The 25141-nt window shown below is 45.4% G+C and overlaps 1 protein-coding gene and 1 non-coding gene across 3 annotated transcripts in view; both read left to right on the top strand.

The window, feature by feature from the left end:
• PRPF39 (pre-mRNA processing factor 39) overlaps positions 1–25141 on the top strand; it is a 192117-nt gene that overhangs the window by 129810 nt on the left and 37166 nt on the right. For both annotated transcript variants that reach the window (XM_029598474.1, XM_029598473.1), the window contains 4 exons: positions 10380–10544; positions 10850–10976; positions 11159–11427; positions 24689–24873. In XM_029598474.1, coding sequence (XP_029454334.1) covers positions 10380–10544; positions 10850–10976; positions 11159–11427; positions 24689–24873 — 746 coding nt within the window. The remainder of the gene's footprint in view (positions 1–10379; positions 10545–10849; positions 10977–11158; positions 11428–24688; positions 24874–25141) is intronic.
• On the top strand, positions 11491–11576 carry LOC115091379. Its single transcript, XR_003856691.1, has one exon. It is a non-coding gene; the product is annotated as a small nucleolar RNA SNORD127 (small nucleolar RNA).

Here is a 25141-nt window from a genome sequence, read left to right as displayed (position 1 = left end):
ATTTGCTGTATTACAAAAAATTCCAGAGATACAGAAAAATGCGTGCCTATATTGCACACATGGGAACAGACATGCAAAGAAATTGAATTAGCACAAGTTTGAAACTTGAGCTGTAGTTCTGATAGTCGAGCTATAATTTTGGCTGTTGTCTATATATGCATCTTTAATATAAATTCATAATTAATTGACGACTTACTGTTTAAATGTTCTATGTAAAGCCATGGGTAATTATATAAAGCCGTGGGCGTTTTTCTGTTTCATGTAAACCGGAGTGATCTGTATTTCATACAGGAACCTCGGTATATAAAAATTAAAAATAAATGATCTCCACAGTATCTTTTTTTATTTTCTTTTTTTTTTTTTTTATATCATCACACATTTGGTTACCTCCATGCTTAGATCAGAAATGGTTAGGTGTTCAGGCTCTTAAGAGTTTCTTTGGGAAACTCTCCTCTCCCCCAGCTCCACTTTACCCCCCCCCCCCCCTTTCATTCGCCACCTCGTCTTACACAGGAGCCAGATTAGACTCCTTTGAACCTACGTCTTCCCTGGAGATCGAGTCCATCCTTAAGAAAATGAAACCCTCCTCCCACCCTTCTGATCACATCCCAACAAAACTACTTATATCTATTCCGGACACTATCTCCGATCCCTTGGCGGAAATTATAAACTGCTCATCGCAAGGAATCGTCCCCGACACACTAAAACTCGCCACCCTTAAACCTCTTCTGAAGAAACCTAACCTAAACCCAGGAGATCTTTCCAACTTCTGTCCCATCTCCAATCTGCCGTTCATTGCCAAACTCATGGTCATGAAAACCGTCGCAGAGTTTACCGGTGTCTGTCTTCATAACTCAGCAGTCTGCAGAGTTATTTTACTTTATTTTTTTACTTTAAAAAAGTACAGAAAAGCAGTTTTTTCTGCTTTTCTGTACTTTTTACCTGCGCTCAGCTATTAACGCCTGCTCTGAGACGCACATTTATCTTTTTGCATGCGGAGTGAATGAGTAATAGGCTCATTCACATGCTTTTGCATGTGATGAGTGCTAACTCATTCACTCTGCGTCGGATGCGCGTTAAATAGGCGCTAATCCCCCTATTGCATTAGGGGGTGGATTAGTGCCTATTTATCTCGCGTCCGCTTGCGGGTTATACAGTGCGCTCGACTGAGCTCTTAACTTTCTCAGGGCCACACACACCCTATAAGCATAATACCATATGAGTTCAAAGTGTCTTTTTTGCAGGGTTGGCACCACAGCAGAGCATGTAAATATAATAGACATGTTGTAAGTGATATTTTTTCCTCAGTCTATGCTTTGAATGTTCTTTTTCATGTATTCTGAATGCATAATTTTTTATTATATATGGGGAGTGTGTGACTGGAGAAGAGGGAGCTGGCAAGCAAAATCCTGGGACTTAATTTTGAAATTCCTAGGTGTAGGTGTAAAGTCTGTGGGTGTGGAAGTACCCACACTTCCAGCTGGCCCCCAAATATTCAAAGAGAAACTCTGCAGGCAGTTTCCCAGCCTCTTGCATTAGGTACATTGGATATGTCTCTTGATACTGAATCCTCTAATATATCTATAAGATACATCCAAAATATTTTCCATTCTTATTATTCCAACATTAGAAACCTAACTACTGGTAATTTAATTATGGTGAATAATATTTGATGCATGGATATAAATATTTTTGTCTTGTTTGTGAACCTTTTAATGGTTATGAGTTTTACTATGTGCTCTGCTTAAAATTATAGATAGAGCAAGTTGTACATTTTTATAAATAAGGTTTATGGTGCCAGAATTCCTGTGCTGGTTCTGATTAAGTAGGAAGCCCAAAGGAGCAGGAGGAAACTGCTGAGTAAAAATAAATAAATAAATCAATCAATCAAAACCCCCCTGCATGTAACAGAATCTCCCAACTTGTGGTGTCATATGGTGTGTTCAGAGTCAGGGTGCAGTTTTTCATTTTGCCATAGGTGTCAAATGGCCTAGCTATGGCTCTGGTGGGAAGGGAGTCTGTCATTGCACATGGTAAAACCTAATGACTGGATGTAGGGTTCTGGGTGGAGCCCTGGTGAATTGTTCCCAACAGAAGGCTGTGCTACAGTGATTGGGCCAAGTATGTTGGAAAGAGGTTTCAAAATAGGGAAGATTTCTGTAGTTGTGAATGAAGGATCAAAGTGCTGTAGCCCAGAGACCAGTTCTAACTGCACTGTAAACACAAAGAGCAGAAAGAAACTACTGGGCCAAAAAAACAAAAGATCTAAAGTCTCAACAGCAAAATAAGTCCTTTTGTTAAACATTAGATAGATTTTTTTTTCCACTGTGTATTGGGTGGCTTTGTTTACTGGTGAGTTTGGTGATTATTAGACCAAATGTGTTCAGTATAAAAATGAACACAAATTCAAGGGTTTTTTTCCCCAAACCTATAGCAATCTATGTACAGTATTTTCCCCATTATTTTCTTGCTTAAAGTTAGAAAAGTAGTTGGTGCTTGAGAAGGATCAATTTTAAGTAAGTTTCTCCTAGGACAAGCAGGATGGTAGTCCTCATACGTGGGTGACATCATCTGATGGAGCCCGGTATGGAAAACTTTTGTCAAAGTTTCTAGAAGTTTTGACCAGCACACTGAGCATGCCCAGCATGCCACTATCCGCGCGTCCATGCGAGGTCCCCCCTTCAGTCTCTTTTTTGCGGTGCAGTTACCTTGTGGTTCGTGGAGCTCCATTCTTTTCTTGTTTTTTCTTTAAAAGTATCTGTTTTCCTGTTTTCCATCGTCAGGTCCCCCATTGTGGTCAGTGCCCCCTCGACGTGATAGGTTAAAGTTGCTGTTTTTTCACTTTGCAGTCTATTCCCGACGCCTTGCCTCACAGTGACTGCCGGTCTTCGACCGCACGCTGAGTAGCTTTTATGGCATCGTTTGGTTTTCGTCCATGCCTGTGGACCATGTCCATCACGGATCCGCATGAAGTTTGTATCCTCTGTCTGGGACCTCGCACAACATCCGTGGGTGTCGTCTGTGTGACCAGATAACCCCCAAAGTCTGTTTTGCACGACTTGATACGGTGGAGAAACTTTTTGGTTCTTCCAAGTCTGCTCCATCCACACCTGTGTCAGTCCTCAACACAGAGAGGTCGCGGGGAGCCCCTTGATACGCTCCCTCTTGCTACTCCTCTCGCCTCTTCTTCAAAGGATTGCGGGGAAGGAGACAGATTCTCCATGATCTCACCAATGTCCTGAACATCGGGGTCATATGCCGCCTCAGCGCTGGGGAAGGATGAGGCCGAGCACCGTAGGAAATCCCGCAAGCATTGTCACCGGTTGCCGTCGGCGCATGGCTCCAGTTCCGGCATAATACTGGTGGTGGCCACACTGCCACCAAAGCAACCCCGGCCATCGGAGGCCTTATCCTCCGATGTCCCCAGGAGACCCAGGCGTTCCCCACTAATATCTGTGCCGGGCACCATTCCACTTCGGAGACTCAAGAAGAGCCATTGACGCCTCATCCTCCTCCCTCAGTCCTGGCCTCATCGGACTTTCAGGAGGAGCTGGACCACAGGGTTCAGACTGCGGTGCTCAGAGCGCTTCAAAGCATCAAGCCACCTGTGCCACCGGTCCCCATGCCCGTGCCCAAGCCTCCATTATCGATGCTAGCACCCCTGCTGGAGCATCTGGATGTCCTTCTAGGCACTCTACTGATGCAACCGGTGGCGTTGCTTGCGGGATCTCCCAACGGCCACCAATGCCCCCCACCAGAGCGAATCCCGATCATCGGGTCCTCTGAGGAGGAAGATGCAGCCGGTGCCGTATTTCCGAGGTCTCTGTTCCCCATGCCTTTACCAGGTCCTTCCGGGCCCCCTCGATGCCAGGGGATCAGTCGATCCCCGCGGTGCCCTTAAGTCCCCTGAAGTCATCGGAGCCCAGGGCTGATATCCTACATGGGCCTTGCCCATGTCGTGCTGGCCCTAGTGAGGAAGAAGGGCCTTATGATCTTTGCGGAGATGATTCCACAGAGTCTTCCTCAGACTACTCGGATGACCCCCTCTCAAAGCCCTACTTGCCTGAGGAAAGGCATCTGTCCCTTCCTGAGGATCTGTCCTTCGCGAGGTTTGTCCATGGCCAAGGCTATCCCCTTCCAACTGCCCACAGAGGAGGATGTGCGACACAAGATGCTAAAAGTACTCCAGTTTCTCGACGCTCCTAAGGAGATTGTGGCAGTTCTCATCCATGACATCTTCAAGGACCTCCTCCTTCAGATGTGGGAGCACCTGATCTCTATCTCCCCTGTCAATAGGAAGGTGGATGCCACCTATTTGGTGCAGCAAGCCGTGGGGTTTGAGGAGCGGCACCTCCCCCATCAGTCAGTGGTTGTAGAGTCCGCCCTCAAGAAAGCCAGGCGCTCCCGTACTCATGTCTCTGCCCCTCCAGGCGCGAACATTGGGAGCTCGATGCCTTGGGACGCAAGGTTTTCCAGGGCACTATGCTTATCGCCCGGATTGCCGCCTTCCAGTTGTACATGACTCAATACAACCGGAACCTATGGAAGCGAGTTCAGGATCTTGCAGAGACCCTACCATAGCAGCAGCAGGAGGCGCTCTCTTCTGTTGTCCTGCAGGACTTCGAAGCTGGCAAGCACGAGGTGCAGTCCACCTACAAAGTCTCTGAAACTGCAGTTCGTGTAGCCGCCATGGGCATCAGTGCCCAAAGGATGGCCTGGCTCAGGGCTTCAGGTCTCTGGCCAGAGGTGCAGGAGAGGTGACAACCTCTTTGGGGATAAGGTCCGAGATGCGGTGGCCCAGTTGAAGGACCACCATGACACCCTTCAACAGCTCTCCGCTAGCACTTCTGTCACCCCTTGCTCTACCAGGAAATCTTCTAAGCCAAGTTGCAGGAAGCCCTTTTACAGGCAGAGGAAATATTACCCTCCGGCCTCCCAAGCTCGCACGCCATGAACTAGCTCCAGGGGCTGCCCCTGCCAGCAGCAAGCACCCAGACCTCAGCCAGCATCCCCTTACCTTCTCTAAGTGCCCCTTTAACCCCTCAATCATCGAACGGTCCAACTGACTCCCTCCCAGGCTTTCTGCTTCGGATATATTTAAAAAGGTTTTTACTGTGAGTTTTTGCCTCTACAGCCAACTTCTTTTCAAATTCTCTCTTAGCCTGTCTTATCAATGTCTTACATTTAACTTGTCTCAAAAAAGAACTCAGACAATTTCCATCGACATTAATTCAATCCAAAAAAAGGAAATGTCAAACTCCAAACAATATTATAATAATTATGCCGCTTCCCAGAAGAATTTATTAATGTTTAATTTTTTGTAATTTTATGCAATTTTATTATTTTTAGTATTTAGCCGCATCATCAAGCCTGACAGCGTGTTCTCTATAGTTTCCAAACGAGAGCCGCCCAGACCTCTAATCATCTGCGGCAGTTGTTAATAACTGAGCTTTGTCATGATTAATGAACTCTGTTGGAAATTGAGCTTGATTAGATTGAGCCCTATAAAAATACAGTACTGAAGATTTAATGAATAACCTGAAAAGTCCGATTGAAAAAATTGAAAAATTTGAAAAAATTAGAATACTAAGGACTGCCGCAGATGATTAGAGGTCCGGGCGGCTCTCGTTTGGAAACTATAGAGAACACGCTGTCAGGCTTGATGATGCAGCTAAATACTAAAAATAATAAAATTGCATAAAATTACAAAAAATTAAACATTAATAAATTCTTCTGGGAAGCGGCATAATTATTATAATATTGTTTGGAGTTTGACATTTCCTTTTTTTGGATTACATTTAACTTGCCAATGTTTATGCTTTACCCTATTTTCTTCTGTTGGATCCTTCTTCCAATTTTTGAATGAAGATCTTTTGGCTAAAATAGCTTCTTTCACCTCCCCTTTTAACCATGCCAGTAATCGTTTTGCCTTCTTTCCACCTTTCTTAATGTGTGGAATACATCTGGACTGTGCTTCTAGAATGGTATTTTTTAACAATGACCACGCCTCTTGGGCATTTTTTACTTTTGTAGCTGCTCCTTTCAGTTTTTTTCTAACAATTTTTCTTATTTTATCAAAGTTTCCCTTTTGAAAGTTAGCACGAGAGCCTTGGATTTGCACACTGTTCCTTTTCCAGTCATTAAATCAAATTTGATCATATTATGATCACTATTGCCAAGCGGCCCCACCACTGTTACCTCTCTCACCAAGTCTTGTGCTCCACTGAGAATTAGATCTAAGAATGCTCCCTCTCTCGTCTGTTCCTGAACCAATTGCTCCATAAAGCTATCATTTATTCCATCCAGGAACGTTATCTCTCTAGCGTGACCCGATGATACATTTACCCAGCCTATATTGGGGTAATTGAATTCTTCCATTATTACTGCACTACCAATTTGGTTAGCTTCCCTAATTTCTCTTAGCATTTCACTGTTCATCTCACCATCTTGACCAGGTGGACGGTAGTATACCCCTATCACTATAGTCTTCCCCGACACACAAGGGATTTCTACCCATAAAGATTCAATTTTGTATTTAGTCTCATGCAGGTTGTTTATCCTGTTAGACTCTATGCCATCCCGGACATAAAGTGCCACACCTCCTCCCGAGTGCTCCTCTCTGTCATTGCGATATAATTTGTACCCCGGTATAGCAGTGTCCCATTGGTTATCCTCTTTCCACCATGTCTCTGAGATGCCAATTAAGTCTGTCATCATTTACTGCTATACATTCTAATTCTCCCATCTTACTTCTTAGACTTTTGGCATTAGCATACAAACATTTCAAAGTTTGTTTTTTGTTTGTATTTTCATTCTGCTTTTTAATTGATAGGGATAAGTTAGAATTTTTTAGCTCAGGTGAGTTTTTAGTTACAGGCACTTGGACTACTTTTCTAATTATTGGAACCTCACTGTCTGGATGCTCTAATTCTAATGCATCATTAGTATCTTTTAAAGATACCTCTCTCCGAACCATGCGCTGCTGAGCGACTGTCGGCTTTCCCCTTTGTTCTAGTTTAAAAGCTGCTTTTTCTCCTTTTTAAAGGTTAGCGCCAGCAGTCTGGTTCCACCCTGGTTAAGGTGGAGCCCATCCCTTCGGAAGAGACTCCCCCTTCCCCAAAAGGTTCCCCAGTTCCTAACAAAACTGAATCCCTCTTCCTTGCACCATCGTCTCATCCACGCATTGAGACTCCAGAGCTCTGCCTGCCTCTGGTGACCTGCACGTGGAACAGGGAACATTTCAGAGAATGCTACCCTGGAGGTTCTGGATTTAAGCTTTCTACCTAAGAGCCTAAATTTGGCTTCCAGAACCTCCCTCCCACATTTTCCTATGTCGTTGGTGCCCACATGTACCATGACAGCCGGATCCTCCCCAGCACTGTCTAAAATCCTATCTAGGTGACGCATGAGGTCTGCCACCTTCGCACCAGGTAGGCATGTTACCAGGCGATCCTCACGCCCACCAGCCACCCAGCTATCTACATTCCTAATAATCGAATCACCAACTATGACGGCTGACCTAACCCTTCCCTCCTGGGCAGTAGGCCTTGGGGAGATATCCTCAGTGCGAAAGGATAATGCATCACCTGGAGAGCAGGTCCTTGCTACAGGATCCTTTCCTGCTACACCTGGTTGGTGCTCTCCCATCATGAGACCACCTTCCTCCAAGGCAGCACCAGGGCTGCCAGTCTGAAGTTGGGACTTGACTACTATGTCTCTGAAGGTCTCATCTATATACCTCTCTGTCTGCCTCAGCTCCTCCAGATCTGCCACTCTAGCTTCCAGAGATTGGACTCGTTCTCTGAGAGCCAGGAGCTCTTTGCATCGCATGCACATGTACAACTTCTCATCGGTGGGTAAAAAATCATACATGTGACACTCGATGCAAAAGACTGGGAAGCCCCCCTCTTGCTGCTGGACTGCTGCCTTCATCTCAATTTTGATCAGTTCCTAGTTAAGTTTTAGGTTGCTATGGGAGTAGGAATGTGTCTAACTTCCTTTAAATGTATTAGTGAATTCACTATGTGTCTGGTAGTGGCCTACCTGACCGGATCTCTGAACGTGCTGGCGGACTGGCTGAGTCGCTCCTTCCAGCTACAAGAATGGTCCCTCAATCTGGAGGTAGCAGCCAATTTGTTTCATCGGTGGGATACTCCAGATGTGGACTTCTTCGCCTCCCCACACAATCACAAGGTGAGTAGGCTCTGCTCTCTGTCGTCGGGGGACAGATATCTGGCCTGCAATGCCTTCTCCCTCCACTGGGGAAGAGGTCTGCTGTATGCTCTCCCGCTCCTCTTGAAAACCCTGCTGAAGCTTCAACAGGACAGAGGAACCATGATCCTCGTGACACCTTTATGGCCCCAACAAGCCTGGTTCCCTCTCCTGCAGGACCTGTCTATCAGGCCCCCCGTCCAACGGGACCATGCCCGATCTGATCACGCAGAACCAGGGCACCCTGCACCATCCCAATCTCCGGGCATTGGCCCTAACGGCTTGGATGTTGAGCACCTAGTCCTTAAGCCCTTGGCCCTCTGGGACAGTGTCTTCCAGGTGCTGGTGGCATCTAAGAAACCTTCCACCTGGAAGTGGAGAAGATTCTGTTTGGTATGCAGGGCATTGTGTGGATCCTTTCACATGCCCCCTTCCCCAGCTGCTGGACTATTTGTGGACTTCAAACTAGCTCAGTCAGGGTCCATTTCAGCACTTAGCATGCTTACCATCGAGGCGTTGCCGGTACACTCCTATTGGTGCAGCCTTTAGTGGGTCGCTTTGAGGGGCCTACTCCAGCTGAAACCCCTCTTCGGCCTCCTGTTGCATCTGGTGTCCTCAACATTGTCCTGGCATGGCTCATGCGTCCTCCCTTTGAACCGCTGCGTTCTGCGACATGAAGTTCCTCACCTGGAAAGTTATATTCCTGGTGGTGCTTACTTCGGCTCGTAGGATCAGTGAGCTTCAGGCCTTGGTTACATACCCGCCATACGTGAGATTATTTTCATGATCTTGTGGTCTTGCATGCACGCCTTTAGTTTCTGCCTAAGGTTGTGACTGATTTCCACCTTAATCAGTCCATCGTTCTACCCACCTTCTTTTCTAGGTCTCATTCCCACCCAGGGGAATGGGTTCCTCATACTCTGGACTGCAAGAGGGCCTTGGCTTTCTATTTAGATCGCACAGCCAGTCCACTCTGCTCTTCATGTCCTATTCAAACCGGCTGGGAGTGGTGATGGGTAAACAGACTTTATCCAACTGGCTGGCAGATTGCATCACCTTCTGCTATGCATAAGCCGGCCTTCCGCTGGCCGACACAGTTAAAGCTCACTCTGTGCAGTCTATGGTGACGTCAGTGGCTCAAATGCAAGCAGTCCCCGTTGTCGAAATTTGCCAGTCCACAACGTGGAGTTCTCTTCACACGTTTCCAGCTCACTACTGCCTGGACAAGGATGGGCGTCAGGACAGTGACTTTGGTCAATCCATCCTGCGCAATCTGTTTCAGACCTGAACCCAACTCTTCCTGCCTAGTGCATCTGGTGAGAGCCAGGCAGTCCCCTGCCGACCAACAGCACCGCAGTTGTTGTTGTTGTGCCCGTTGGCACTTTGTTCGGTAACTGTTGGTCTCACCTGCTAACTAGGACAGTCTGGAGCTTGATATTCACCCACGTGAGCACTACTATCCTGCTTGTCCTAGGAGAAAGCACAGTTGCTTACCTGTAACAGGTGTTCTCCTAGGACAGCAGGATGTTAGTCCTCAGAATCCCGCCTACCTCCCCACAGAGTTGGGTTCTCCTTACGCTTTGTTTTATTTTTTTCGCTCATGTTTTTCTTCATCACAAGACTGAAGGGGGACCTCACGTGGATGAGCAGATAGTGGCATGCTCAGTGTGATGGTCAAAGCTTCTAGAAACTTTGACAAAGGTTTTCCATGCCTGGCTCCATCGGATGATGTCACCCACATGTGAGGACTAACATCCTGCTGACCTAGGAGAACACCTGTTACAGGTAAGCAACTGCACTTCTCTCCTGTTGCTTCAGACCCCATTTAAAAATTGTAAGCTTTTGAGGTAGAGAATTGTATGTACTTTGGCTGAAAAACATCCAAATCCGAAACACACTATAATTGCCAACATAGAAATCAAAGATTAAAGAGAGTGATCTGTTTTTGTAGTCTGCTAAAGATTGTGATTCAGATTAATCTGATCTCAGAAAATAACCCAGACTAGATTTTTATGATTCAAAATTGTGATGCAGATAAACCACTATCATTTTGAGGGGGACCCAAATAATGGATGAGATTTGGGATCACAAAATACTGGGCCCCCGTGTGTAGTTAATATATGTTTAGAAGTCTGTTATGCTATATTAATGTGTTGCATTTGTTTCAGATAAAACGACCATACTTCCATGTGAAGCCTTTGGAGAAAGCACAGCTAAAAAACTGGAAAGAATACCTGGATTTTGAAATTGAAAATGGGACTCATGAGCGTGTTGTTGTCCTGTTTGAGAGATGTGTCATTTCTTGTGCCCTCTATGAGGACTTTTGGATAAAGGCAAGGACACACTTTCTGCCTGAGTTATTACTGATTGCATAATTGATCTAGTAACTAACCAATTGTATATCTTTTTGAATGTTCATATAACTATATCTGTTGCATTAGGGGATGGTCTGCTTGCAACCAGATTTGACTGCTGCATATGCCAACTTCGTTGCCTCTCTTCGTCCTTCCTTACAGAAACTAGTCTAGTGGTTCAATAAAGGTGCTGAATGGGTTTAAAAACGAATTATTTTATTGTTCAGTCATATATTTGAGTTCTGAAAATTGTGATTCATTTAATATTATTTTTCTATATTTAGTATGCCAAATACATGGAGAACCACAGCACTGAAGGGGTGCGTCATGTCTATCGTAGGGCCTGTACAATTCATCTTCCTAAGAAGCCAATGGCTCACTTGCTCTGGGCTGCCTTTGAGGAACAACAGGGTAAATTGCTAAGTTAAATGTACTTTTGTTCTGTGTTTTGTACCCTGTTTAGATTTAGTGTGTTTTGGCTATTACTGAGGAAGAGTGTCTCAAATAGCTGCCAAGTGTCTAGAAGTAAGGAAAATAATAGCAATGTGAGAAATCGGAAAGGGATGCTGAATTAATGATTTAATTTTTTAAAGGTAATATTAGTGAAGCAAGGAGAATCTTGAAGACATTGGAAGAAAGAGTGGAAGGATTGGCAATGGTACGCTTGCGAAGAGTTAGTTTGGAACGGCGGCACAGGAACATGGAAGAAGCCGAACGCTTGTTAGAGGATGCTGTAAAAAAAGCAAAATCAAGTAGTGAATCATCGTTTTATGCTATTAAACTTTCTCGCCACCTTTTCAAAGTACAGAAGAATCTTCCAAAAGCAAGGAAAGTGTTACTAGAAGCTATTGAGAAAGAAAAGGTTTGTGAAGTGTTTGGACTTTGCCTTTTTTTTTTTGTTCCAGGCTTTTGTTTGGTTATTAGTTGGCAACACTGATGACAATTGACAAGTCTGTATGTACTACTGTTTTACTATATGTAGACACTAGTCCCTCTAAGCTGATGTTGCCTATATATATATCTATTAATAACTTCTGCTTCAGTATTCATTTTGTTCACCTTAGTGAACCGTTTCTCTCATATCGGGACTTAAGCAATAAAACTTGCAGTATAAAAGAATATATATATATCATGCCCTTGCAAAATATGATGTGCACATTAAAATACCACTGAACAAGTAATGCATTATTTCTTAGTATATGTTCAGTAAAAAAACTGAAAAGACCCCAAAAGGGCTCTTATAATATGAAGAAACCTGAAAATGTATTGGCTAAATAGTGGGTATGTTACTTACCTAGGGGAAGCTAAATAACATGAGTATACTAAACTGAGCATGCCCAGTTTTTTCTTGACTCTTCTGCTTGCTTTAAAGAAAAATAAAAGAAACATAAATACATAGTAAATGACTGCAGGTAAAGATCAAAAGGCCAAAACCTGGCACATGGGAGTTCAGTGTTTAAAAAGTGGGAGAGCTAGTATACTTCTCAAGAGGAGACAGTTTTGAGAGAGCAGAAAACTGATACAAGTGCAGGTTTAGAACCATCTGTCATCTTTGTCAGTAAGGATCTTCAAATAGTTGTGTAAGGACATGGTTAGGTACAGAAAGGAGCATGAAAAATGGAAACTGCTCTGACGCGGGGCACTAGTATCTATTTCCCTCTCTGACTACCCTGTAATGAAGGTGCTGCAGTGGCAGCACTAGTCTACTAGTGTCTCAGAGCTCACAGAAATGAGCTCTCACTCAAGCCACTCTTTTGAAGCTCAGAGAGCTGTTCAGTCTCAAGTAGCCACACTTTCAATGTTAAGTATAGCAAAGACTTTTTTCCTCTTACCTATTACTTGAAAATATATTTAGCTTATGTAAAAGTCAGGTTTATTTTTGAAATGCTGAAATGAGTTAGTGTGCTGTCCTTTGTCTCCTTCTTTTCTATCATTCTCTCCTCCTCTTCCCTTTCTCCCCTGTCCTGTTGGTGGATTGTGAAAACTTTGTTTTCCTAGCACCCACACAGATGAATTCAGGACCAGTAGGTTATGCATCTCTATCAGCAGATGGAGATGGAGCAAACTGGCATTGCAATGGCATCAGCCGGCCAGAATTCTTAGTCTCCAGCAGGTGGTGAACGTGCATTTCCCTACTGGGGATTACTTCAAAATTTAGAGGAGAATTAAGAGCTTTGTTGCCTTCTCTCCTGTGGTGATACCTAATGCGCCCCCCCCCCCCCAGTTGAGAATTCCTGAGGTGATTTCCGTGGTCCCTCAGATGAGTGCCTTGATCTGGTAGCTGGTTCCTCAGCCAGAGTGGACTTAGCTGATTTAAGCAGCTGAAAGGCAGTGGGTGCAGGAAGCTGAGCGTGGCAGTGACGGTATATGCCCTCTCCTCCCGCAGTCAGAGACCATCTCTGTACTCAGCCAGGAAAGACTAAACTCAGGTAAATTAAAAAAAAAAAAAAAAAAAAGCTCAGTTAGAGGGGTTGTTGACTTTCTCCAGTCTCCATACTCGGCATGCCGTTCTGATGTTCATTCCTGCTCCTGTGAGGGGGGTTGAGGGACCTGGGTGGGCTAGGCCCTGCGGTTAGGCTTTTTTCTGTGCGCCATGGCAGAATTTTTGCAAGCTTTTTTTTTCTGCGCATTCATTTGCCCTCTGCAGGACCATCAGTGCATGCAAGTGTGTCTGGCTGTGTGTCCAAATTGTGTGCCCAGTTTCTTTTGGGCGCAATACCTGGGCGCATATTCTGGTTGTGCACTCAGGATTGGCACTGTGACATTGCGCTTAGTTTTGCAGCGCATAACCTTGGGACACCTAAATTTTGTGCACCTATATTTTTAGCACAAATTCAGCTGGATGCATATCTTTGGTTGCCTGTTAAGCATACTGACAGACTAATGGTGCCTGTGGCTAAGAAACTTTTCTCAGGTAGAACCTTTTCAAGAATTGCAATCCTTTCTTCAGGTGCAGTCCTCAGCCCCATCAAATCCTGTAAGGTCATATTCTCAGGTGGTGGCCTCTCCCTCTTCCGGTACTACTGATAAGCGCTGAAGTACCCTTCAATTGACTGCAGGTACTCCTGATAGGAATCGGATAGCACTGATGATGTGGCAGTTCTTTCATAGAGATGAACTGCCGGCCCTGATTTCCCAGACATTGAAGATGCTGGGAGTACCTGGGTCTATCCCAAGTCTGAGCCAAAGAAAAATGCCATTTTGATTTCTTTGTGTAAAGCCTCTTGTTTTTTTTCTCTGTTATGGAGGCCATTCGAGAATTGATTGATCTTGAGTGGGACGCCCACGGAGGCAAATTTCAAAGGGGGTCAAAGTTTGAAACCTGTACCCCCTGGATCCAGTGGTGAAAGACCGTCTGCGTTTTCCGAAAGTGGATGCGCTTGTCTGTGCTGTCTCTAAACGGACGACTATCCCCATGGAGGGAAGCATGGCCTTGAAGGATGTGCATAATAGGAGAATTGAGGCCATTTGAAGCAGTGGCAATGTCCTTGCACATAGCTTCTTGCTGTTCCTCTCTCTCAGGAGGTTGACTCTGGAGTTAATTCCAAGGCAGTTATGGAACCTGCCGCCGCCTTTTTAGCAGGTGCAGGCTGCAGTTTGGTCCACATCTCGGCCAAGAGCGTGGCCTCTGTAATAGCAGCAAGGAGTCAGTTGTGGCTGAGAAATATAGTCAACCAATGTGACCTCCAAAGCTAATCTTATAAAATTGCCTTTTAAAGGCTTGCTGTTTGGGAGAGAGTTGGATAAACTGGCCAGTAAGTGGGGCGAATCCTCGGTTGCCGGAGGATAAGAAGCAGTTGCCATGCCTCTTTGGTATGAGGGGTCATCTCAGGGATTAGGTTTTGTCCCTATAGAAGGGGCAACCTTTCAGAGGGTTCAGCCTTTTGGTATGTCTTGGTCCTTTCGTCCCAGACAGCCCAGGCAGGACGCAGGCTCGAGTAGTCGAACCTTCCGAGCCTCCCAATGAAGATTTGCTGACCCATCCCTGGGAACAGAAGATAGAACAGCTCTCTTTTGTATCAGAGGTGGGTTGAAATCACATCTGATCAGTGGGTCCTGGAGGTGATACAAGAAGGATAAGCGTTAGAGGTTTGCAGTGTTCCTCAGGACATGTTCATGGTGTCTCCCTGCCACTCCCCACAGAAGAAGTAGGCAGTGGAGTGTACACTATCAAGGCTCCTCAGTCTGAAGGCTGTGGTTCCAGTACCACATCTCAAGAAAATATGGATTGATATTCCATTTATTTCATTGTGCCCAAGAAGGAGGGCTCCTTTTGTCCCATCCTAGATCTCAAAGGGGTCAACCACCATTTGCGGGTGACTCATTTTTCCATGGAAACATTGCACTCAGTGATAAAGGCAGTGTAGTTGGGGGAATTTCTGACCACCTTGGATCTGCTGAGGCATACCTCCATATTCCCATCTTATGTTTTCTGTTTCACGGTGTTGGGGTGCTATTACCAGTTTCGGGTGCTGCCTTTGGTTTGGCCACCGCTCCCAGAACGTTTTTCAAGGCTATGGTGGTGGTGGCAGAGTTGAGAGAGGATAGGATCCTGGTACACCTATATTTGAACTGCCTGATTCAAGCTAAGTCTGTGGAAGAAAGCCACCTGGTAGACCCGCAAGGTGATCTCCCTGTTGCAGGAGCTCTGTTGGGTGGTGAACCTAGCCAAGAGCAGTCTTCAGCTATCTCAGTTGTTAAAGCATCTGGGTGTTCAGTTCGACATGAAGCAGGGCAAAGTTCTCCTGCCAGAAGCTCACAATCAGAAGTTAATGACACAGGTGCATCCCTTGATTAACACTATATGCCCGACAGTGTGGTCTTATCTGCAGGTACTCTGGCGGCAACCCTGGAAGTGGTACCATGGGCGAGAGCACATATACATCCTCCAGCGCTCCCTGTTGTCTCGTTGGAACCTGCAGTCTCAGGACTATTTGATTTGGCTCCACCTGCCAATGGAAGTCTGCTCTCACCTCCAGTGGTGGTTGCAGGTGAATCATCTGAGAGAGGGAGTTTCCCTGACATCGCCGGACTGGTTGAAGTTCACGACAGATGCGAACCGCCAGGGTTGGGGAGCTTACTTTCAGGAACTAATGGCGCAAGGGTACTGGAATACAGAAGAGTGTCTGGAACATCAATTGGCTGGAAGCCCAGACATTCCAGATGGAGTGCTTGCAGTTTAGTGCCAGGCATCAGGGTTAAGCAGTCCGGGTAATGTTGGACAACACAATGATAGTGGCTTACATTAATCAGCAGGGAGGAACCAAGAGCCAGCAAGTGTTGCAGGAGATAGACCAACTAATGGAAATGGCAGAACTATATCTTCAGGAGATCTCAGCCTCACGCATTGCAAGAAAAGACAGTGTAAGAGCAGACTTTCTCAACAGGGAGAATCTGGACCCAAGAGAAATGGGCATTGTCTGATGAGGCATTTCAGCTGATGGTGGATCGCTGGGGTCTTCCGTTTCTAGACCTGCTAGTGACTTCTCGCAGTGCAAATGTTCCTTGATTCTTCAGTCACAGGAGAGATCCGAAGTACTTGGGTATCTATTTTCTCATGCAGGTCTGGCCGTAGGACAAGCTGCTGTATGCCTTTCCCCCTTGGCCCATGTTAGAATAGTTTGGAGCAGTGGTCCCCAAACCAGTCCTGGAGGGCCACCAGCCAGTCGGGTTTTTGGGATATCCACAATGAATATGCATGAGAGAAAATTTGCATGTTATGGAGGCAGTGCATGCACATTTTCTCTCATGCATATTCATTGAGGATATCCCAAAAACCCGACTGGCTGGTGGCCCCTCCAGGACAGGTTTGGGGACCACTGGTTTGGAGGGTCAAAGGTCATGCAGATTTGCAAAAGCTCCTGGTAGATCCCCCCCCCCAACGCCTTCTGGTGCACCGTAATCTGTTGTAGCAGGGACTTGTCCTTCACAAATAGCTGACTTGGCTTTGTCTCACTGTATGGTCCTTCAGAGGGCTCACTTGTTGAAGCGTGGATATTGTACTGCGGTGATTACCACCTTGCTACGAGCACAAAAGTTCTCCACTTCCTTAGCCTATGTGTGGGTTTGGCAAGTGTTTGAGGCTTGGTGTGAAGATCAAGGAATGCTTCCTCATTCAGATAAGATGCCACTCATTTTGGAATTTTTGCAGGATGGGTTGATTAAAGGGTTTGCCCTTAATTTCTTGAAGGTACGGATAGCGGCTCTTGCCTGTTTCAGGGTCCTGGTGAATGGTGAATCCTTATCTGCTCAAGATGTGGTCTGTTTCTTGAGGGGAGTGAAACATCTTCATCCTCTCTTGTGGTTACTGGTACCCTTGTGAAGTCTTAATCTGGTGTTGGAATTCTTGGTGAGCCCTAATTTTCGACCATTGTATAGCCTTTCATTGCAGTTACTGACCTTAAAATCGGTGTTTCTGGTGGCGATATGTTCTGCACGTCAAATTTACGAGCTGCAGGCCTTGTCTTGCTGGGAACCGTTCCTTCGGGTGACTCTAGGGGCAATATAGCTGCAATACTGTTCCTTCTTTTTTGCCTAAAGTGGTCTCAGATTTTCATTTAAATCTGTCCATTTTCCTGCCATCTCTGAATAGGAAAGAGATGCAGAGGAATATTGATATTGAGACATGTTGTGAGGTATCAGGAGGTTTCTAAACCTTTCCAAACGACAGATCACCTTTTTGTCCTTCATATGTGGCCGCTGAGAAGCTATTGCCTACTCAGGTAGGGCTCATTCCACTAGGGGTCAGGCGGTGTTTTGGGCAGAGGGTTAGGTGGTTCTCTCCCGTCAGCATTTGCCGAGCTGCATCGTAGACCTCCTTACACATCTTTTCTAGGTATTATCATCTGGATGTGCAGGCCAGGGAGGATGCAGCCTTTGCACGAGCGGTTTTGACTGGACCGCGGGCAGCCTCCCACTCTGTTCGGGAGTAGGCTGGGTACATCCCACTGGTCCTGAATCCATCTGCCTGGGTGCTAGGAATTTAGAAATTACTACTTACCTGATAATTTCCTTTTCCTTAATCTAGACAGACGGATTCAGCTTCCCGCCCTTGGCTGCCAAATGATTTGTGTTATGGTGGTCCTGGGCGGCTATGTGTTGCGGGGTTACTGGTAAGTGTTCAAGTCCCTAGACTAGAATTCATATATTCTTTGCCTGAGTTCAGTGTTTCCTCTGTTGGTTGAGTACTGAAATGGTTATCTGTTAATCAAGTTTTTGCTAGTCTGTCCACAGTTGGCTTTTGAAGAGAATACTGGCAGATTGATGTCACTGCAGGAGTATATATACTGTGATGTCAGTTTACTCCATCTGCTAGTAGAGGTGCATAACTCACTGGTCCTGAATCCATTTGTCTGGATTAAGGAAAAGGAAATTATCAGGTAAGTAGTAATTTCTCATTTTATATTGAGGAGGCAGGAGGAGTCGCATGCCCTGGGGGGAGCCCCCATGAAAATGTGACAAACCAAGAGGAGAGACTGAGTCTCTCACAATAATTGCAGTTTGCAGTCAACATTCTGAACGCCTGCCGTATTCATTAGCCAGCCTGACCACAGCAAAAAAAAAAAAAATGATCCTGATAATTGTGCCAATACCTTATAGACTTTGCATTTGCACACTACTATGAAACCTGTGTGCCTTGTAAATCGTGAGGTATGGAACAATGCTTGAAGAATCTGACATGTCTTCTCAAATAAAAACAGTTACATGTTTGTATGTGTATATATATAAGAACAATCCTCCGTTAGGTAGTGCTCTCTTTTGGCAAAGAGCGGTTAAATGTGTTTATCCTCAAAAGGATCTATGGATACTGGGGTTTTTTTTGGGTTTTTTTTTTTACAATGCCCTTTCCTGTATGTGGTCTTTTGTTTACAGTTAATTGAGCCTTCTCAATAGCTTGCACACTAGCAATTATCGCCTTGCCTGAGGCAGACATTAAATAATGTGCTATTTGTGAGTACTCTGTAAATAACATGCAAGGTGAGCATACCATGCTATTTAACATGCATATGCTAAACCCTCATTTGCATATTACATTCCTGTATTTACATATGTAAGGATGCTAATTTTAGCATGCTCTTGCTAATGTCTTTCTAGGCCATTTTAATATACATCAGGGCTTCCCAAACCTGTCCACAATGAATATGCATGAGATACATTTGCATACCATGGAAACTCGGTATATGCAAATGTATCTCATGCATATTCATTGTGGATATCCTGAAAACCCGACTGTCTGTGGGGATCCCCAGGACAGGTTTGGGAAGGCCTGATATACATGTTAAAGCCTTATTGCATAGCATGCTGTTTTAACATTAACTAAAGGTCCTTAACATGCATGTTAGTTTATTGCATAGGTCCTATAATGTACTAAAGATGTTTTGCAACCTAGGAGAATCCAAATATTTCCAGGTTAAAGTTTCACCTTTTGAGCATGTACTGTTAGTATGTGTGAATATATACCCTAATGGTAAAGCATTTAACAAACAATTTTTTATTTAAATGTCTCCGATAAAATAAAAAAAATACAAAACTTATACAAATTCAGAAAAAACTCCCATAAATAATAAAGTTTAAAGAACAGCATAATAGGAAAGCATTCAAGCAATAAACTCAAAATGGTATATAATAAAACCCTAACACAAACCAGATGAGAAAATATCAGAGGAACAAAAAGTTATAATATAGTCCATAAATTAATGATAAATGCATGAAGTAGCACAACCACTTTCTTGTCAAAATAACTCCTTATTAGAGAGCTCTATATAGAGACGAGTCCACTTGCCCCAATGAAGGCCATTTGTTTTGCCGCAAAAGCAGCTTCCTCAGGGAGGAAGTTGCTTATATTTCAAGGACCTGACAGATGCACCAAGATTCTCAGAGAGATGTGCTATTCTCACAGGACAAACAGGATGGTAGTCCTCACATATGGGTGACATCACAGGATGGAGCCCTGTACGGAAACCTTTTCTGTCAAAGTTTCTACAAAGCTTTGACTGACACTGGCACACTGAGTGCACCGAGCATGCTCAGCCTGCAATTATCCCTGTGAGCCACAGGTGTCTCCCTCAGTCTTCTTTTTTCCGCTCTGCAGTAAGCATAGCGGTTAGTAGCTCTGCGAGAAATTCTAACACTTTTTCCTTACAGAAAGACTTAAACTTTTACTTCACAAACGCTTTTCCCTGCAAAGGTCTCCCTCTGCGTATGTTTATTCGACGCTCGGTGAGTACTATGCCCTGTTTTTTCGGTTGGTTTCTGTCACCTTTCTGGCCTGCCAACCGACTGTGGCCTTCCCTCTCCCTATTTTTTCAGTTAGCTACACATAGCCTGCGAGTGTCCCTCTGTGACACTCTGCTTGGTTATTAGCACTAGTGGGACAGGGACTTCCATGGTTTCCGTTGCCACCAGGGCCCCCTGTAGATTCAGGTCCTTCGATTTCCTCTGTACCCTTGCGCAGTCGATGCCCCATCGCTACCGTCGGTACCCTCTTCAGACCATCCTAGATTCTTAGATGCCATCGGTACCCCTCCCCCCGCGGTACCCTGATGCCATCCTCCCTGCATCGTTTCTATCAGAGCTGTCCATGTTTTTCATCCATGGCACTGTTTTTTCCTTGGGTTCCATCAGTGCCATCATTGCCTGGATGGATGCCATCGACGCACACCTTTGTCTCGTCGCTGCCATCCATACTCGGGTCGATGCCACAGTCGCCCGGGGCACTTCCATCGATGCCAAGATTATTCCATCGATGCCATCCTTTATTTTATGGATGCCATCAATGGGTCCATGTCATCAATGGGCATCTATGTTCCTATCAATGCAGTCATCGACTCCGTCAATGCCGGTATCATTTTTCCGATACCAACGACGTTTTTTCGACTATTCGATGCCACATCGTTCCCATAGATACCTACGCCGATGCCGTCCGTGCTCCGTCACTGTCATCATTGCTGTGGCCGAGTCATCGACGTTTTTTCATATACATTTTTGACTATACCCTCGAGGCCGCTTCGGCCACCATCGACACTGTCAATACCGACATAGCACCGCCACGTAATGCCTTCACTTGAACACAGTGCTCCATGCTTTGGGTTCTTATTAAAGCCCCGTATTAGCCTACGACACTACATAGTGCCAGAAGCAGAGCAGGCATGCTGACAGTCCGTCATCAGTCGCCATCCAAGACAGCGAGGGCTTCCATCTCTGCGTTGGGGAAAGACCGGGCCGAGCACCGTGGCATGCATCATCACAGACACTGTGACCATCCGCCACAGACGTCATCCAGCACATTGGTGCTATCCTTCTCTATGCTGGACAATGCTCGGGCCAAGCAACATCAGCTCTGTTCTGCACCGCTCCAGAAACACCGGATCAAGGTCCGAAGAATTCTGCACTGGCGTCACGAGACATTGAGCCGCTGCGACGAGGGTCGGGTTCATGAGCTCGTTAATCTGTTCCCCTGTTCCCGAGGCATGCCCCACCGTCGTCAGTGCGGGATTGTGGCCCTCCGCTAATTACGGTGTAAGCGCCAGCTACGCCCAGCCTGTCTCCTCTATACCTGCGCCACCATACCAGGCATCAGAGTTGAGACGGACATCTATGTCCACAGGCTACCCCTCGAGGACTCCTGAAATCCACGGAGCCAGCAATCTTCACCGGCTCGTCCTTCGGTGATCCACGTCGGATGGTAAGTACCCGCTTCTGCGGCATTCCCATTGAGATGTGTTCTCTAATTCGGGCCACTTGGTTCGAAAAGTTCTAGGTCATGTACCTTCCAAGAACCATATTAGTGTCACATATCGCTATGTCATCCACAATACCAGGAGAACCTCTCTATCATTTCTTTGGGATTGCATCAGGGCTTCCTCCCTTTTTCAGCAACGAGGCTCTGTACTGATTAATGCTCTGGCTTCTGGTTCCTGCTTCAGAACCAAAGTTCCAGGTGCATTCGCTGAGCTGCTAAACACGAAATCCAGCAAATGCTGCCTCAAGTGCAAGTCTACCTCGAAGCCTGATGACAGGTCTCGATGTCTATGCGGGTAAGACTTTACCATGGGAGGTTACATGATATCCAGATTACATCAGTTCCCTCCAGTTGGACACCACCTGGTCTCCCAACTGGCCGGATATCAGAGCAGCCACACCACCTTGTACCAAGGTTCCCGGTACACTCCCCCAGATGCTACAAAGCGCAGAGGGGAGAAGAGGGGGTGGGGAGTTGTAATTACACTATTCTTTCTTTCAACAGAAAGTAGTTAATCTCCGCCCATCCTGGACCTCAGAAATACCAACTTTCTTCAGAAGGCACAGATAAAATGGTATCTCTAGTTACCGTGCTTCCATATCGCAGTAAGTACATTACCTCTAATCTTTCTATGTGCTTAATGGTGAGTCAACAATATTACAGTCCCAAGCTCTGCCGGTTATACCAGCTTTGGCAACTGGGGTATTCATTGAATACTGCTTCTCTGCGGAGTGCAACATCATTCACGCTTTTCCTTGCATGGACAGCTGCATAACCACAGTCAGTCCACGCACAGAGCTCTAACTTCTTCATGACTCACTATACATTTACTAACTGGGATTACTGTCACTGCCATACATCCCTTCTGGACACCACAGTCACAATGACCTTCCTGTGCAGCATACGCGCAGACATTCTAATAAATTTACATGTCCCTGCGCGCATTTTTCCATAATCTCAGCCCCCTCAATTCTTCATTGTGGGGCTATGGGGTTTTTTCACTATGTAGTTTCCTCATAGATCCAAAACTGCTATGGGTTAGATTCAGTGAAATTCCATTATCAGTGGGTCCAAGCTGTTCAACCGCTTTCGTCTCTCATCTATATTGCAGATCTAGAACCAAAACCTAGTCTGATCCCGCTCATGCTCGCATTTCCTCAGGGTTGTAAGTTTGACCTAAAATCTTCTCAACCCAATATGCGTCTCTTCTGCTCCAGGCGAAGTTTCACATAAACTTCCTGGAGCTTGTAGCCATGAGTTTATACCCTTATGCCTTCCAATACTGCCTCTGCAACAAATCTTTGTGATTACAGACAGCATAGGGACAATGTGCTTTCCACCACACAAGCCCACACATCTTAACTGCTCTGCAAGAAAGCTGCACAGCTCTACCCTTGGCCCTTGCTCATTCTATACATCTTCGGGCCACTTCTCTAAGAGATTTACCAAACGCACTAACAGACCTTCTCCATGTAGGTTCCATCCTCTCGAATGGTCTCAAACTACATGTGTGGCGAGAAAAATCTTCTAGCGTTGAGGTCAACCGAACTTGCTCTCTGCGTCCAAATCGAACCATACGGTGCACAGATTCTACTCCCTACACATGTTTCCAATGCATTCCCATAGATGCCTTTCTTCCATCAAGGGCATCTTAAATGTCTTTTCCTCTGCCTTTCATAGCCAGCACTCTTCTAATGCTGAACCGGGATGGGTTCACTGTTCCTCACACCCACGTCCTGCCCGAGACCAGTATGCTTCCCATACTTCTCAGTCTATCACACCAGTAACCAATTCGCCTTCTCACTAGTCACAAATCGTAAACTTACTGATGTTCTCAGGTACTGGTAGCGTCACAAAACCTTCCACACACAAAACCTACTATTCCAAATGGCATGATTTACCACATGACTCATACAAAAGGGTATTACCATTTTTTCTTTTTTCTACACCACTCTTTCTCTTGCACCCTTGGATTCTGCTCCCCAGACATCCTCCACATAGGTATCATTTGGGAGTTGGGATACCCGATTTATGGTAAACCCCTTCTGAGTCAGCTTACCATGGATTATCCACTGATCAGGCCGCCTCTATTTTCACTAGTCTTGGAACGGAACCTATATCTTATCCTTAAGTCTCGTACGTTCTCCGTTCGAGTCTTTCCATTGCTCTCTTTTCACAGTTTGACGTGTGAAATGTTTTCCCTCATAAATGTCATTTCTGCCAACAGGGTCAGTGAGTTACACACCTTGTTACATACTCATCCGACCCGGCGTTCCTCCGTGACAGAGTGGTTTTTATGTATTCAACTTCCTATCTTTCTTAAGGTAGACGTTGCATCTCACCTTACTCAGAATATATTCTGCCCATTTTTCCCAACAACTCTCTCTCACCAGAGAGAGAGGGTTTTTTCCACTTCTTGCACGGTAATAGTGCACTTGCATTCTATCTAGATCGCACTACACTCCATAGGAATTCCACCTAACTCTTTCCTTCTGTGGCAAGAGTCAAGGTGCGAGTTCCTGTGGGCAAACAGACCTATTCCTCCGTCCCGGCCTTCATAGCTTCCCCTCGGCCGCTGCCGCTTGTACATATTTATCAGGCTGCAACCTGGAGTTCTTTCCATACCTTCGCAGCCCATTATTGCTTAGATATGACTAGCTGGCATGCTCCATGTTTGGCAAGTCCGTCTACTCTTATTCTTTTCGGTTTCACTACCCAACATCCTTCCACCAACCCATTAAGGGTTTCAGGATGCCCTCCGATCCAAATTCCACCCCCGTCATTGCGCTTTTCGCGCATCTTGGGTGCATTTGGTGCACTCTCGGGCATCCTCAGCTCGGTACTCACCCATATGTGAGGACTACCATCCTGCTTGTCCTTAGTCCTCACGAAACCCACCCGCCACCCTGCGGAGTTGGGTCTGTATACGTTTTTACTTTTATTTTAGTTTCGCTTGCGCTTTTAGCTATAATTCAAGACTGAGGGAGACACCTGTGGCTCACAGGGATAATTGCAGGCTGAGCATGCTCAGTGCACGCAGTGTTCCAGTGTCAGTCAAAGCTTTGTAGAAACTTTGACAGAAAAGTTTTCCTTACAGGGCTCCATCCTGTGATGTCACCCATATGTGAGGACTAACATCCTGCTGACCTGTGAGAACACCTGTTACAGGTAAGCAACACTTGCTTATTCACATGCAAACATGAATGCTAATACACAATATCAAGTTACCATTAATCCTCAGTGGATGTGTTAAATAGTGTGAGCTCTCTTTGTCAACCTCTAAAAATGGGAATTAGAACGAGAGTAGATGAGCATGACACTGAATTTGCCATTCAGTTGCTATGTTTTTGTTTAACTACTACCTCTTGTGTTTTTTGGACAGGAGAACACAAAGCTATATCTCAACTGGCTAGAGATTGAATATAGTGGGGATCTAAAACAAAATGAAGAGAACATCCTTGCATGTTTTGATAAAGCTGTGAATGGCTCATTATCAGTAGAGATGAGGATTACATTTTCACAACGAAAAGTGGAATTTCTTGAAGATTTTGGATTGGATGTGAACAAGTAAGATCAAAGAAGTACTTTGAGATAGATGTATTATGAATTCCATAGCCATGAATGTACCCTAAAACCTGACTCTGGGTGTCAGTGATTGGCTGGCTCTACCAATACTGCACTGTGCTTCAGATGTTACCACACCGATGCTTAGTACTTTTAATTTTTTTTTATATTATATCAACAGTTTCTCCTAGGAGCTTCTAGCAGAGCGAACAGCATTTAATTATACTTGAGCCCCCAGTTTCCTGTAGAAGATTTTTCAAAATTCTGCAGC

Source organism: Rhinatrema bivittatum, chromosome 4, assembly GCF_901001135.1.
Source record: "Rhinatrema bivittatum chromosome 4, aRhiBiv1.1, whole genome shotgun sequence".
Taxonomy (NCBI): Eukaryota; Metazoa; Chordata; class Amphibia; order Gymnophiona; family Rhinatrematidae; genus Rhinatrema; species Rhinatrema bivittatum.
Note: the sequence above shows the minus strand (reverse complement) of the source record. Positions and strands in the feature narration are given on the sequence as shown.